Raw genomic sequence first — 17,044 nt, 5'->3', positions numbered from 1 at the left:
ATGTGACACGTCGCCATAGTGGGGCGTATAATATTGAAGAAAAGTATTTCGCAACCAGACAAGGTACAGCGTAAGCAAAAGTAATCGAATTTATAATTAAAAGAACAAAAAATATTAAAGAAAAGTAAAATTTTATATACACAGAATTTACCGAGGTAAATACATGAGGTATTGATCATATTTTGCAGGAATGTATTGATACAATATCTGTAATTCTGAATGAAGATTCATTATTATTATTATGCTAATCAAATTAAACAAGAATAGATTTTACCAAATACTTAAATTTTATATTTTAGCCCTCGATGAAGTTACTTTGACAATCGAATTTGATAAAAATCGTGGTATAGTCGCAAGTATGAATAAATATTTTTGTACAATATAAGAAATCGTAGCTCGAATCAATCGATTTGATCCGGAAGACGTAAGAAATTGCGGTAACAGTTCTTTAATGGTAATTTTTAACCGCTTATGGCAGACACTGTAGCTCGCTTGAGTTTCCAGAAACTAAAAAAACTTTAGACAATTTATTATGAAATGGCTTTTACGTAGAGAAAAAATCTTTCGTAAGCAGATATTGAATTTGAAATCAATTGTTTCATGTGTAATTTCAATCAACCGAATCGCTAAGTTTTATTTCCTCGTAAAGTTTTATTTGCAAATACACAGACCTTCCCGAAATATTTACAATTCTCTAACCGAAAAAATCGTCTAAACGCATTCTTAAAATAAAATGAGGTTCAAAAAAATAAAAAAAACATGGCGCCCGAGATTCTGTATACAGAGAGGATACCAGAGAAAGTACTAGGAGATTATAATACTACTAACACTATTTTCATGAGCTTTCGTATTGTACCCATATAAATGAAGTCGGTTTTATATTTAACCAGGTATTCCTCTAAATTGATACATTATACTTCATAGTATATACCACGTATATATATAAAACATAGAACAATATAGAATGCTGTTCAAACATTTTACGTATACTAATACGAAATGATTAAATAGTTGTGATGTGTTGTAATAATTACATGTATTGCGAATAGTTGATTTACTATGATATTGGAAACTTCGAGGAATCATATAGAGTATGTCACTTGTTATTAGAAAATTATTTACAATAATTTTATGACGTTTTACATATGGGTTAATGGCGTTTATTATGCTTCTTCTGTAGCACTGAGTATTTGCGGGTAGCTACGAAACAGAAGTTATAAAGCTTGTGACGACACACACGTATTTATTATTGACATTGTTCAATATTCCATATGTGTAAATTAATCATAGATTATTATAGAGGTGTAAGGCAAATTTTTAAGCGTGCAACTCTGTGAACGCGCCTTCGAACATTAAGCAGTGGGTAGAGGGAAGTTTGATTTTTCTAGACAGTTAGTACTCTCGTAATTAACCACATTGTGAGGAGTCGAAATGTTTTAAGCCAAGAAATCGTTTAGTTATTCATGATAATTTCATACATTTTACGATACGTTCCAGCATAGAAATAAAACCACCTATGTCTTTCGTATGTAAAGGTTAGACATGATCTCTCTTATATGTGCAAAAATTAACGGTTTTATCTTGCTCTTTTCCTCCTCAAAGCAAAGGAACCACGTAATCACTATAACGCAATCCTGTGTTGCCTACCTATGTGTGTTTATCTATTAATATGTGGTATGTTGTGTTTTTCCAACGCAAGATACCTGTTATCACTATATTTCTACAGATTTATTTCTGTACATCTATTTGCATTGTATCTATGACCTATTGTTCTCTTTTGCTTTATCTTTTATTTTTACCTGTTATTTTATTATCTGTGTGTTGTTATATAACTTTTTTTTTCTTTTTGCCTATAATGAAAGCGACAAGCAAAAAAAAAATTCAGGATGCTTTATAAAAACAAAGCTATTGTATGGTTTTCTTTTTAAAATTACGTGAAAATACTTAAATACAATTGTTAGGTCGGTATAAATAGAACTAATACTTAATCTATTCTTCTATTTATTCTATTATCTCATTTATTGGAATTAAGATCAATGTTAGCCTAGTGGCTCGAGCGGCCGGCTCTCAATCTTTATCGTGCCTTCAAATCAAGGCTCTGCACTGACTTTTCTTTATATGTACACAATTCAACATCGTAAGGAAGCCGGCATTGCATGTCTTATACAATCCACGTCACACGGAAGGCTGTTCCATGTCTTATACAATAAAAAAGCCACGTCACTCGAAAGGCGGATCACTTACTGGTCTATTAAGAAAAAAAAATCACGCTACAGATAGAGAAATATGAGACGGAGACGTTAATGCGCCATTGGTTTATTGTACAAGGCAATATTTTCCTCGTGTATTGTTACCTTACTATAAGCCGTATAGTCCTTATCGTAAGCCTAAGATTGCGATTAGTTGGATTAAAATGCTTCCCAATGACTTTGGGCTAATACTGTCCAACTTCAAGAATGTCTTGTCTTAGTCTTGATCCAAAATTAATTAACCCTTATCTTCTGTGAGAAAGAGTGAACATAGAAACCATAAGATTATCAAGGTTTAGAAATTTCAAATTTATTATTTACTGACGCAACATACAGCTCAAATTTCTATTACTTTGTTATTTGTCTATATGTGTAGGCATCACTGTGTGATGTTCAAAACATGCCGATTTCCTCATATTTTTCTTTTATACTTAGTAATTAGTTTGTTAGCCAGTGGTTACTAAGAAAAGTAAATTAGTTCACAACTAGGGCTCAAAACCATTAGGAAATAAATGAATACAAAAACTAAACGACATCTCAGATCCTCTAAAAAATAAGATTTACCTTATACTAAAGATCATGTCATCTATCCAACAAACAGTAATTTTAATTCAATAATTTCTATTTTGTCATCCATAACACAAAATATTACAACACTAGCCAAAAGCTATTGACCGTTCAAGGCCGATATGCAATTACTTATTTAATAAAAGTAAGTTTTCACCGAATTACTTCGTGGGCGTATCACGCGTGAACGGCCTGTATTATCACTGATAAGAGCTTATAACAAGACAACAGGTAGCTGAGAGCGTCAGTCGTTGATACATTACCACGGTAGACGCGCAGCAATATCCCTTCCTCGTGAAAAAATTGCCAGTATTATCGATTTTTTGCTAGCGTAATGGTGTTTTGAATTTAGAATAGAAAAAGTGTGAACGTCAAAGAGTACAATTAGATTCAAGGATTTTTGAAAAAAGAACACTAATTAACTTTTTATGCCAGTACTTACTCCGAAATAAAGTGTGTGTGTTAATTTATAGGTGTTTTAAAGTTCGCTGTTATCAAAATAACATTGTTGTATTAAGTGAAAATTGCACAGAATATGCCGACGCTTCTCACTGAAAAGTTTCTTGCGAGGCTCTCGTGGTTTGTAAGTACATGTAATGCATACATATGTATTTAATATCCTTGACCCATTGGGTGTAAGGCCGTTCTCTAGAATAAGTTAAAATCGGAAAAGAAATTATGTATTTACTAATCTTACGTTATCGAAAGACGTAGAATGAGTATTTCTTCTTAAATTCTCTGTTAGTTAGCCTAAAAAATGTTGTTTGAATATTTTATGTAAAACACATTTAAACGAATACTTTTACTAATTAAACTGTTTTTCATTACAAGTTAAAAATAGAAAACTGATAAGGAAATTGTAACTAAAACATTTTACTAACGTATGTATTTAAATTTCTACAAATCTTCTTCATAAATATCTTGACTTGAATATTTATTGTCCCATTATATTGTTATATAAGTTGTATATTTTACGTGGTTAAGGGAACAAGACCCCTATACCACCCATTCAGGAGCCTCCTACGCATCAATATAAATAAAACACTCAACGTTCTATTTATATCGCTATCGTGTTATCTTTACTCTCGAATGCCGAACTGCACATATAAATAACTTAATTAGTTTCACTGTGTTGCCATGCAGGTACCAAGCCCACTTCATTTATTCGATGATTATCTATCACCTCTGTACTTTATACTAGTCTATATAATGTACTCTTTAACTATACGCACAATCGAATAGTTAACGTAATTTAATACTATGTGTACTAAAGAAACGGAAGCGCTTATATAATATGTATTGTAAACGTTAAAAATTATATCCTATCGAGTATGTTTACGTATCTCAAGAGTTAGGGTACTTCTGATGAGTTCACTTTATTTAATATATATCTATCGGCTCTCGTCTTGATATTTTCTTTGATGCACAAGTTTCAATGTTACAATTAAGGTCACACAAAAAAGGATTAAATCCTTGACTAATTTCGTGTCATGGATAAATAAGTCAAAGATAGCTCCTGAAGCGCTTAAAACTTTCTAAATGTATAACTTTTTAAGTTAAACATTTAGTCACACATATATAATAAAATAAGAATTTATAAGGTAACGTAAACAATTTTCACATAAATAAAAAACTAATATTTGCTTAGGCTTAACAAAATTTTCCAAGCAGGAAAATCTTACCAATATTTGAGAAATAATTTAACAGGATTACACAGGTTGTTCTCAGCGTTCGTTCACACCTTTATAAATTGAGAAAAACTTACCTTACATTAATTAACAAATCATTTTTAATTGTATTTTGTTATTAATAGACATAAATAGATTGTTGAGTCAATGGATTTTTTTGTTTTCAGGTCATGTATCGAATTTATTTGGAATTGTTCATTATAAACGTATTTGTTTATCAAAAGAAAGAATGCACCTATGCACATATAAATTTAAGAGACTTTCAACTCTAACACTGTTAAATAAAGTTCATTATAATTTAATCAATCAACCTAATACGAAGTACAATAGCGTCCTTATAAGAGTTGGTCATTGAAACCGCTGTATGGAGTGAAAAATTCATTATTCAATTCATTCGTTGGCGTCAGAATGTTTGGTATAAGTTATAGGATAAATCACACAGAAATACTGAATTAAATGAAAACAGAAAGCAATAGTAGTAAGTAATCTGTATATTAATATACGTTATGATAATAGGATAAAATACATAAAAAATAATGTATATCTCCGATACGGGGAATTCTTACATCGTATTTAAAATAAACGTATATTTTAACATTTTGATACTCGATTTGTAGCTTATATTAGTACTCTTTAGGATTACTGAAGGATAAATATATTTTAGGTTTACTCGTGTACTGTAGATTTATTAAATAAAAAAGCTTCAAAATATAATTAAAACCATTTTCCATGTACAAATTGATTAATAATTTATATCAAGTGCATTTCATTAGCATTACATCCAATTCAAAACCATTTGAAAATGCATTAAACAATTTTATTCGTTAATTAAACGTAGTATTGAGGGCGTTCAATTGCTTACATTGATTTAACCTCGGCCTTGTTACAATTATTGCCAATCATACGCAGATATTCGCGCATCTTTGAAGTTGTTTCCTTAATAAATTATATCAATGTTACGAGTAGGCGTCGCTGTTTATCCGGCTAGTTTAAACTAATAATCTGTTATATTAGCAGACATATTTTTATACGTTTTGTTCGTAGTATGCGTACGTTACTGCGTTCAGTATGAGTATTTTATTATTAATCTATAATTTTAGCATGTAGAAAAGTTAAATATATTAAGACTAAAAGTAAATTTTCTCTACTATACACATGCCAAAAGTATGTCAAAGCTAAAGTCTATCTTGTTAGAACCGCATTCTCGCGTGTGCGTTGCCGGCCTTTTAAAAATTGAAATTAACTTAGTTTTCTGTCAGTTATAGCTTATCACGGGCAACGGGTCCCTTTCGTTGAGCTCTTATCTAACTCCAGAAGGACTATAAATTTGCACTCTGAGATTACACTGAGCAAGAACTCAAGTAAGCTTGGCGTAAGGAAAGTTTAAGCTCTATAAATGTCAGCCTAAGTAGCGTTCGGTTCCGCCCGCTAAAGCCTATGTCTTACAGCTGGCTTCAGCGGAAACGGGGCTGTTTGCTCGTTGCGATTGTCATTGTAATTTTGCGATGACTCGATATAGTGTCATTCTGGACAGCGTTAGAGGAACTCACGCCGGGAACCTAATTAATAAATAAATATTGTAAACTATGGTGACAGTTTAAATATTTTAGTTGCTTGTAATTTAGTGTCTAAATATGGTTGTGTGGTATGTGACGGATGCCGAAAGTGAGGTAACTTATATACAGTTTTCCCTAATTACAAATTACGGTACTTGTAAATACAATTTTAACTTTTCGTCCTGGTACACGCTTAAACATATTTCATTGTAATATTTTGCTGGTTGCGGTTTTTCCGAACAAACCGTCACTTGTTTCCTCAGTTTAATGTCGGACACCAAATACAGTCAAAACCGTTTATAACGACATCGTTTACAACGACCTATCGGTTATTACAACCAGATTGTATGGTCCCGTCCGAATCCCTAGTAAACTATTCAGTAAACAAACCGCTTATAACAACATCGGATACAGCGACATATCGCTTACAACGACGAAATTTTATCAATATTCATCGGCTATAACGACCAACCGCTTCTTGTCTCAGCAAAACAAAACAATACAAACGATTTTAAATCTTATTTAAAGGCATTGAATGAATATTTAGGCATATTATTACCTACGCACTTTCTTCCAACGAACAGTTTCAGCCAACAACGATTTCGGAGGCTCTTAAAGCTGTAACAATTTTGCAAAAATTTGTTGCCTTAAATGAACAGTTTGATACTGGTGATACTCATACCTTAAGGAGTATGAAACGTAAAATGCAAAAAATATTTGAGACTGGGCTAAAAAAACAGACCAAAATGACATAACTTTTGTACCTAATTATTTCGTAATAAATATTTTTGTTTCTTTTTTGACTCGTTTACATATTATAATATTAACATATGTACCATATTATAAACCATACCTACCTATTCTAGATAGATAACTATGATAATATAACTTGTAGATAGTGTACATACATATTAACTATACTTGTGTATATATAATATATGACATTGCTTATAACGACTATCGGATATAACGTCGGCAACTATACGGTCCCTTCAATGTCGTTATAACCGGTTTTGACTGTATGTACATTGTGTGCTTCCACTGTTTTGTGTACCCAAGTTTCCACTGTTTTTATAGTGATATTAAAGTAGATTTAATGATAAGAATTTGTCTTAATTTTACATGAGCAAAGTCTGTGGTTTTATATTATGTAAGGTATTAAGTGAATTGATACTTTTTGGACTAGGAACGATAATTATTGTCTACTTAATAGAAGTGTAGTAAAAACTTATTTCAAATAGTTATTACGATTTGTGGCTCAAGTGTCTAAGTGTGTAAGTTAAGATGGTTATTAATAAATTTGTAATATAATCTGTAACGATTATTAGGAATAAAATATTGTTTATATATATAGTATAATCGTTAAGGATACTTAACGATTATTACATAAGAAAACTAGCTAGTAGCTGTCCCCGCGAACTTCGTTTCTCCTTAATGTGATTTTACTTAGCTTTTGCTATGCTATCCCAGAGACTGTTCGGTTTTCCGGAATGAAAACTTTTTAGGTTGTTCTGTGAATTTTTCTGTATATATTCTTTTTAGTTCATGTCATAAGTTTTTAATTAACAAATAAAAAATAAGTGTTAATCGTAGAGGGGTGAAAATTAAGGTAAAAAAATTAAAACAATTAGAATTGTCTAAAAAATAAAAGTTTAGGGGTGGACCACCCTTATCACTTAGGGGTTTGAAAGATAGATAGTAGCCGATTCTCAGACTTACTGAATATGCATAAAAAGTTTAATATGAATCGGTCAAGCTGTTTCGGAGGAGTATGGGAACGAACAAGACACGAGAATTTTATATATTAGAAAATTGGGACGTGATTTTAGACCATATAAGGAAAAGACAGATAAACAAATCCTGCTTTGACTAAGTATATAGTAAGTAACATCTGCGTATCCTTGTTTCAGAGTGAGCAGTCATCACCATTCCGCCGGTGGACAACGGGCAGTGGCGCGGGCAGTTCCTATAGGCATCACGAGCATCGCAATATTTATAATAAAGTAAGTTCTTTTTAGTGTATTTATAATTATGTTTTGATATTTTTAAATGCCTTTTTAATGTTATATCATGACTAAATAATTAACCTTGATAGACTCGTCGAGCTTGTCATGATTTTTAATATATATAATTAATTAATAAGCTATGCTTAGTATTATATAAGTAGTAGTCTTGGGTGGTCACTGGAGAATGGTCACCTACTTTTTTTTGAAATATATGCCGATTGGTGACACGGGAGCTTCACTTATAACAATAGCCTGTATATACTGTGTACTATAATAAGGATTACATTAAGTTGTCTTATTATATTTAATATAAGTACACGGCCTCCGAGATCTCTCTCATTTTTCCAATCTTTTCCTTATTATATTATATTCCAAAATATACTATAATTGCTCAACATACAATGCATTTTTTATTTAATTTTTTCATTATTTCTTACAGCAAATGAGCGAAGGTGGCAGCCCTGGTGGCGGTAAAAGCGGCGGCGGAGTGGCGCGCTGGTCGCTCGGCCTCGAACACCTGCTTGCGGACTCGGCCGGCGCGGCTGCCTTTGCCCACTTTTTGGACAAGGAGTTTGCCGCGGAAAATATTAGGTGAGGTGTTTGTTGGCAACCCTGACGGCGTAATAATATTTTTTGGATCGCAGAAGATGTTTTTAATTCTATGTAAGCAATTGTTGTTCTAATTTCATAAAGATTTACTTAGAAAAATAATATAAATCGTTACTTAAGTTGTTATTGAAAATGTATAATAATTAAGTATTACGATTATATTATAAAGAAAAATCTAGATTAGCAACATATAGTATTTAGCCCATTAAGCGCTGTAGCACTTTTGGATTAGTATTCATATACAGTTTATTTCGGGTGACGAAATTGTCCTTTGAATTGCTTAATAAGATAGCAAATATGTACAACAGAGAATACGCATACTTACAAATGTTATATTTGTGTTACACGATAAGAGTTCATCTAAAAATAGATAACAATTGTGTACGGCCACTTGCTAATATTTGGACAAGTTTTAACTAACCCTGTAACACTTAAAGAGACCTTCGTTCCGACTATTCCCATAACTAAATGTATTTTGAATCTTAAATATATACTGAGTTTGTAGAGATACTTGTTTATTCGTAATATATGCTGATTTATTAAAGAAATTACATGTGCTTGGCACATATTTGTACTCCTAACATTCATAACCTCTGTCAGTGGGCGAGTATGTAAACCCGCTATATGTAATATTGTGAAGTAGCAAATACATTATTATTATTGTATCGCTCTAAACAATTTTAAAACAGCGGAAGAAGGGATTTAATAATATATAATACATAGCCCAATCGCAGAAGCAGATATGGTATATATTTGGTTCTGTTATTATGATCCTAATTCCTACAATATTCCAATTGCACCGTTTTACTAAAAGTATCGTCTGTCTCTTTTTATCACAGCGAAAAAACATTTTGACAGAAAGAGATGCAAGTTTAAAAGTATGAATCAGGATCACATAGGGTAAGGGAGCGTTCAAGTATTACGTAACGTATTTTGGGAGGGGGGGGATCCTTTTGAAAAACGTGACGATGTGGGGCGGGAATTAAATTAAATACTTTTTTCGACTTACACCACATAATAGTAACTAAGAGTCACTAGGTGGTCACGAAACGTACTATACTTGGGTACAGTACTGTACTTGGGTATTCAAAAACGTTACGGCGAGTAACATGGGGGGGGGGGGGTCAATAATCTCCAAAAATTGCGTTACGTAATACTTGAACGCTCCCTAATGTGCAAATTACTACCGATTAATCGTCCACGAAAGCCGAATATGTTTATATGGTAATCCTGAATATATAAATAATTACATTTTTAACAGATTCTGGTGGTCCTGCGAACAGTATCGAACGTGTTCGGAAAATGAGTCAGAAAGCGTTGAAGTTCGCGCGTCGCTCGCGAATGAAATCTATCAAAGGCATTTAGGTGACAAAGCCCCAGAACCAGTGAATATAGACGCTTCTGCAAAACGGGCCACGGCGTTACGCCTGGATCAGAGGCCACCTCCGGCTGATTTGTTTATTCAGGTATTTAATCGACTTACATAATTAATTGGCTAATCGACTTCTTTGTACGTCTAAGATGAATATATATGCCCGATATCAATACTAAATATCGATATTATTGAAGAGTTGTAACATGTACAAAGCGTATTTGTCAGCCATTTTTTTTACCGATTAATCTAGATTTAATCTTACATTATCTGAATTTTTATAGGGTTTACATTCGTTATAACACAGATGGCTACTTCATATTAAATATTACTTACTAAAATACTTAAAACATAATATATTAATACATACTTCATACATCTTAGCGAAAAGTATCTTATCCAATTTTTATGTAAAATTTTATTGTTACAGGCTCAGAAACAAATATTCAACGTTATGAAGTTCGACAGCTACCCACGGTTCCTACGTTCAGGAGTGCACGCTGAATGCGCACGCGCAGATCTACGTGGCTTGCCCTGTCCTTATCTACCGCCGGCTGAGACTAATAAAGTAATTTATTTGTGTATCATATTTTTCCTTAATTAATCAATTTTAAGACTGGCACAGTCGATACTGGCTATGTATGCTTATCGTTCCAATTAGTAGTTTAGTATTAAAAGTAATAGACAATTTCAGCAATATATTTATATTTATCTACCAAATATGTAGTGCCAAGTACGGTGCGGTCGTACATTATGTATGTACCTTAAATTATAAACGTCCATTGACCAAATTTGTAATTGGAAAATCATTTTCGTTAGGCGAGACTAAATGGTCGTGAAAAACCAAAATTTCTTATAAATATATTGTTCAGGTGAAAAAGTCGTCGTCTAACGCATCAGAAAGACGTCGCAGCGGAGGCGGTTCCCTATTGGGCTGGAGGCTGCGCTCTGTGTCAAGAGATCGCGTTGAAGAAGATACACCACCCACCACAGATGTGAGTATTTAGTATACAGTTTTGTAATAATAGACATTCATTCTGATTTAAAACCTTTTCAATTATTTTGATTCCGGATCAAAACACAAATTTGCCCCTGAAAGCACTCCCAAAACCAGGTCTTAACAAATTTGATTGCTAAACATAACAGAAATTGACAAAGAAAAAACTAGGATAGAGAAATTAAAACAAGAAAAAGAACTTCTGTTCCAAAAAAAGCGTTATTGTTCTTTAATAAAAAATTGATTTTTGGTCCAGGCAATTATAATAATTATCATTCTATTTGTTTTAATGGTACCCATAACTACGAGGCTATGGTTACTTTGTATATTATACACATTGCATTAGATAAGTATTAATTGCTAAATTTAACAGAGAGAGCTTATTTCTCGCGTAACAGAAATAAACGAAAGGTTAAAACAAAAAAGGTTGTTTATCATTTGCAAGATATCGCATTTTTAATTGTCTATAAACGTTGGATGTATGTCAACTGTCAAAAAACTCTTAACAAATTTATACAGTGGTACATATAACAATAAATATCAATCCACGCAACACTTGTATGAGTACACAGGAATATAAACAATACCGAACTAAACAAATAAGTTAAACTAATATTGAACAATTTCTTAGAATTTCACAATTGTGAAATAATTACCGGCGCGTGGTATGATAATGTTATATTTGTTAGTAAATAATTGAAGGCGCAAAATATATTTTTTTCTTGACGAAGTAAATAAAGGTGTTAACCTACGTTATTATAACGTACGAGTGTGACCTTCACTGTACTGGAAAAGTTCAGAAAACGTTTAGCACGGTTTTGTTACAAAGTCTTTATAATAATATTTTGATTTTCTATTTGTAACTGATTTATTGTTTATATATTAAGATAGTTTGTAGATCTTAGAAAAGTATTTATAGGTCCTAGGTCTCTAATCCCAATTTTCCAAAACATAACAAGGCCATTTCCGATTAGAATTAACATTAATATATCATATAGGCGTTGTTAACTACAAAGGAAATGTATCAATAATAAATATAAAATTTATCTTATCAAATCTCATTTTGGAGCACTATAAAAATTCCACCTGTAAGCCCATTGTAAAATGAATTATGACCCTTATTAATGAACAAACAACCAAATGAAAATATATATAAAAAATGAAATGAATGAAAATGAAAACCGCCTATGTTGTTCAGTTGTATATAATACTGGGTGGCGCAAAAGTACTGGCACTAAAGAAAATTTGTTTAATTGTCTTTAAGGTCAGTACTTTTGCGCTACCCAGTGAATACAATACAACTGAACAACATAGGTAAGTAATTGTTTTGTTCCCAAAATATGTTAAAAAATACAATGTTTTCTAATCAAAATAATTATGTACATTAAAAATAAATGTATAGACGGCAGCCCTACTGATATTCATTTGCCCACGCTTCAAGCAGCTATGCTGGCGTGGAATATCACAATGCCAAACAACTTGTACCATATTTTAATATTTATCTTGACGATATGATTATTTGCAATTATCATTAGACACGCCTACATACCATAAATTATGAGACAAGAGTTTTTATATATGCTGTGTTATCTTGATGATGACTTTGATATTTATAGATATTCTATAAATAAATATAATAAACAACAAAACGTTAACCACTTTATTGATCAAAAAGTGATGGTATAAAGGATGTGTGTAGTCAAGGAAGAGTCACAATAGAAAATAATGGCAAGCTTCAAACTAGGCTTACGCAACACAAATTAAACCAGCCAATGTCAAATAACTTTAATTTATATGTTTTATAAAGTTTATACATTATTTATTTTTGTTGTATTCTGTTTTTAAAAATTAAAATGAAAAGAAAATATACATATTTTAAGTTTGCCTATTTTTTGCGTGATTATGTTGACTCAAGTGTTTTAAAAAGCGCTTTACAAACAGAACAACTACAAAAGTAGGATTTCAATAATCAATAATTTTAAATAAAGGCTTTATACGTTGCTAATTTGCACCTACTATCGGTGTAACTTTTTGGCTGAATTCTCGGCAATTGTGTAATAAAAATGTTGAAACAAACTGATAAATGATTTATCTGTATTACAACAAGATTATACGTATGAAAATCAAGAAAAAATATTCTTTGCAGGTGGTTGCGGCCAGTCAAACGTTATCTGGTGGTTGTTCACTTTGCCGTGTAGTGTTACCGGATGGAGCGACATCTGTGGTTGGTGTAGACGAGGGCGTGACTGTGAGAAGATTAGTAGACCGTCTACTGCAAAGAAGAAACCTACTCTGTACTACTTACGACGTCCTGCTTGATGATCAGGTAAGAAAAAGAAAGTGTTTAATAAAGAAGCTATTTTACCTTAAAAACATCTAATTATAATCATCATTTTTAGTTAACATTTTTAACATGAACAATCTCTTTTGTATTTTGAATTTTTTAAATATAATTTTGTTAATTTACAGAACCCAAAAATAACTGATTTATAACAAATTAAGTTTGTATGTATAGATAAATGCCACATAATGTATATTTCATCATGATCGTAGAACAATGTCGGATTTGAAAATAATCCACTTTTAATCATATTTGGATACTACATTGACTAAATATTACGACTACATTAAAAAATACATGTGTTTTAAATTTCAAATTAATCAGTCAATAAAGTGACGGATTTGATAAAAACATGTGATTTTTCTAGAAAAGTGTGTAATTTAATGTTATTATTTTTATTTTGTTTCAAAACAAACCCTTTTATTTGCTTGTATGCCAATTTTCATAATAACATGATTTTATTATTTTGAAATAGCTGCCCTGTTCGCTCGCACTATTTGTCAGATCCGTCACTATTCTACGACTATGACGATTTGATGATCTAGTCCTACATAAACAATAATATATCAAAGGGCGATATGTGTAATACTATATTAATGATTACAGGGCGAATCCCGCGTGATAGACGCCGAATCACCATCGACAATACTCTCGGGCAAGTGTGCGGTCGTAGAGAGACGTTGTGTCGTGCGCGTACGAATCGGACCCCGCGCCGTGCTCGTTAGATGTCGCCCCGCAAGGAGATTACGTCATGTACTAAGGCCGTTATTGCAAAGATACCCTCCAGATGGAAATGTGAGGAATGTACCCACAGATGCGCAGGTGTTGCATCCTGATACTTCTTTACAGGTAAGATATATTAATACTGCATAAGTAAGTTATGACTGTGTGTGAAATGATTTTTTGAAATTCGAACCCATATCATATGTCACACACACTACCATAGATCCCCCAAGATTTAATTAAATTTTTTTTTTAAAGACGCGTAAGCATTAGTAATAATTCTAGATCGTCAAAACTAATTCGAGTTTTCAGAGCCGACAAACATTATTCTATATCTTTAGTCTTTAACATGTTGGACCTTAGGTGACACACTTCGACATTTGGTATTTTATTAACTAAAACAATAAAAAAATATTAATTATTTATTTATTTTTAGGAATTAGACGGCGCTCGGCTGCAAATAGTAGAATTCGGTGAAGGTGAATGGCGCGCTGTGAGAATTAACCAGAGAGGGGAAAGGGACGATGACGGTGACTCCATACCTGACGTCACTTTACGGCCTCACGATGACGACACGCTGGTGAGATATAGCCTATACGAATGTAGAAATGTAAAACGATAGACGTGGGAGAAGGATGGTGTACGTTTCCCCCAACTATTCATCTATTCATTGTATTCACAGTAACACACACACACAGTAACAGTCAGCTATTCATTGTAGTGTGCGTGTGTAACGATAACACACAAACATGGACGGAAGCTTGCACACATATACTATAAACGGTTAGGAGAAATAGTGGGGCGCGTTTTCTTGGATTGCACCATCTGTAACGCGTTTTAGGGTATGACGTCATCGTATTGATTGTAGGCGCAGATTGTATGTGTTGATACAGGTACTGTGATTGGTCAACAGCATCTCTAATATGCATTGACACCCAACATACGTTAACGTAAGAACCACGTCCATTTAATCAATCACAATCAAACGTAACGCTTTGTCTTGCGTTTTTCGTTTTACATTCTCACCCCAGGTTTAAATTGACAAGATAACCGCAATTTATATAATATTCATTGGACACGCGTTGTCGCAAAATTTTTATTGGATGAATACAGTCGATAAGATATACTATATTTAATTAAAACTAGAATACTAATAACAAACGAATTAAGATACTTTAAATGTCTGCCTGTCTTGTATGGCGGTTTGTATGTATTTCCAATAACAATGCAATGTTTTTTGTTATAGAGTATAGACCGCACCTCTGGCAGTTCAGGAGGCTTTAGCGAGGCGTCACGTAATGGGGTGAACACAGATGGACCCAATCCCCAGGCCTCTTTGTCTCAAGGCCCCGTACCCGCTAATAGAGTTAGAGCTACTTTACGGCCCGGCCCACCCTTACATCATCACCCACCGCGTAAGTATTCACAAATTTATTACGCAAAAAGAAGTAACAATGTTATTTAACGAGAACCCCTATGAATTAGGGGCCATCCATAAAGTACGTCACACGAATTTTAGGACTTTTGAACCCCTCCCCCCGTCCTTGTCACATTTTTATAACCCCCCCTCTTGATGTGACGTCACACATTTTTTTAAATTTATGTATGTATTTAAAAATAATCGTTGTAATAACAACTTTAAACAATTCGCGTAAGGTTGATTTTGCAATAATATATGCTTGTAACTTATAGAAAGAGACAGAGATAGTGTTTCGGGACACTTTCGAGCGTTACTTTGATTCGAGACTGTGCATCTTGGGTTTTTTGTATATCAATGGTTTTAGTATTTAAAACTTTAACATGTGACGTCACAAAAGTATTGACCCCCCCATGCCCCTTGTCACACGATGTCACACTTCGGTGATACCCTCCCTCCCCATTAACGTGTGACGTACTTTATGGATGGCCCCTTAACTTATTTGCTGAACCTTTAATAAAATAATTGAACTGTTAGAATATTGTATTAATATTATTAAATTAAAATTTCCCCTCTTACAGATTTCTTAGAGAATCTCCGTGAAACCCAGAGGCAGCGTCTGCAGCCGCGGACACCGCCGCCGCTTCCGCCTAAACCCACGCAACGCACAGCGCCCACTGTCGTCTGAACGCCGAAACAATATACTTGAAAAATCGTGTACAATCTTACGATTCGTCGGAAATGCCATATAAGTCCATGATGACGGAGTTAAATGCAACATTATCTAACGATATATGAAGAGGTTTCAAACGCCAATAGCTGTATGGACATATAGTGATAACTGGGAACAACGCCAACTAGCTGTAATGAAAGGAACATGCCTGAAACGCACTGTTCCAATCATTGGATCTGACGAGATCAAATTATTTTGAATACTATTTTATACATTAAGTATTTTTGTGACGTTATTGTTAAGTGTAATCTTAAAAGATTGATAGGCATTTTTATTTTAATAATAAAAATCTTTTCATAGACTTATGCAATCTCTTTTGAAATCTGATCATTCCAAATGTATACCAGTGAAATAATAGATAAGTGCTTTAAATAATAAAAACATGATTTACTTGGCAATACAACATAATGTGGCTGGATAAATATTGCTTTCTAAAATGAATACAAATCAAAGTATTATAATTGTTACTTTTTATAGTTGAAAATGATCTACTAATTTTGAAACAATCTGTTAAAATGCCATTTTTATTAGATGTATTTCATATATCGAAATGTATTATTAATGTACAAAATATAATCCTATTAGTTAAAATTTGTAAATAAGAAATATAAAATTTAATTTATATTTGTAGAATGTTTTGATGTACAATTATTGCACTTTTAAGTCAACTGGCATCTTAATTATCATACAAAATAACTATACTTTGTAGAGATTTAAAAGTTTTGATACAATAAAAGTGTTGCAATTGATGTTGGTTTTTAATATTATTATACCCATTATTAGCAT

General features: G+C 32.7%; 1 protein-coding gene across 5 annotated transcripts in view; it reads left to right on the top strand.

Annotated features, from left to right (window-relative positions):
- Nucleotides 1-17,007, top strand: part of LOC125053773 (regulator of G-protein signaling loco) — a 55,219-nt gene extending 38,212 nt beyond the window's left edge. For 3 of the 5 annotated variants that reach the window (XM_047655323.1, XM_047655321.1, XM_047655322.1), the window contains exons 2-11: nucleotides 7,971-8,063; nucleotides 8,506-8,657; nucleotides 9,937-10,141; nucleotides 10,478-10,615; nucleotides 10,920-11,042; nucleotides 13,191-13,370; nucleotides 13,992-14,234; nucleotides 14,545-14,688; nucleotides 15,355-15,523; nucleotides 16,107-17,007. In XM_047655323.1, the coding sequence (XP_047511279.1) occupies nucleotides 7,971-8,063; nucleotides 8,506-8,657; nucleotides 9,937-10,141; nucleotides 10,478-10,615; nucleotides 10,920-11,042; nucleotides 13,191-13,370; nucleotides 13,992-14,234; nucleotides 14,545-14,688; nucleotides 15,355-15,523; nucleotides 16,107-16,213 (1,554 nt within the window). In that variant the 3' untranslated portion in view covers nucleotides 16,214-17,007. Of the gene's footprint in view, nucleotides 1-3,077; nucleotides 3,400-6,031; nucleotides 6,175-7,970; nucleotides 8,064-8,505; nucleotides 8,658-9,936; nucleotides 10,142-10,477; nucleotides 10,616-10,919; nucleotides 11,043-13,190; nucleotides 13,371-13,991; nucleotides 14,235-14,544; nucleotides 14,689-15,354; nucleotides 15,524-16,106 lie in introns of those variants that run through there. The other 2 variants (XM_047655325.1, XM_047655326.1) reach the window with 2 other exon arrangements.
- Nucleotides 17,008-17,044: the final 37 nt, after the last annotated feature.

The sequence above is a fragment of the Pieris napi genome, chromosome 11, assembly GCF_905475465.1.
Source record: "Pieris napi chromosome 11, ilPieNapi1.2, whole genome shotgun sequence".
NCBI classification, from domain to species: Eukaryota; Metazoa; Arthropoda; class Insecta; order Lepidoptera; family Pieridae; genus Pieris; species Pieris napi.
Note: the sequence above shows the minus strand (reverse complement) of the source record. Positions and strands in the feature narration are given on the sequence as shown.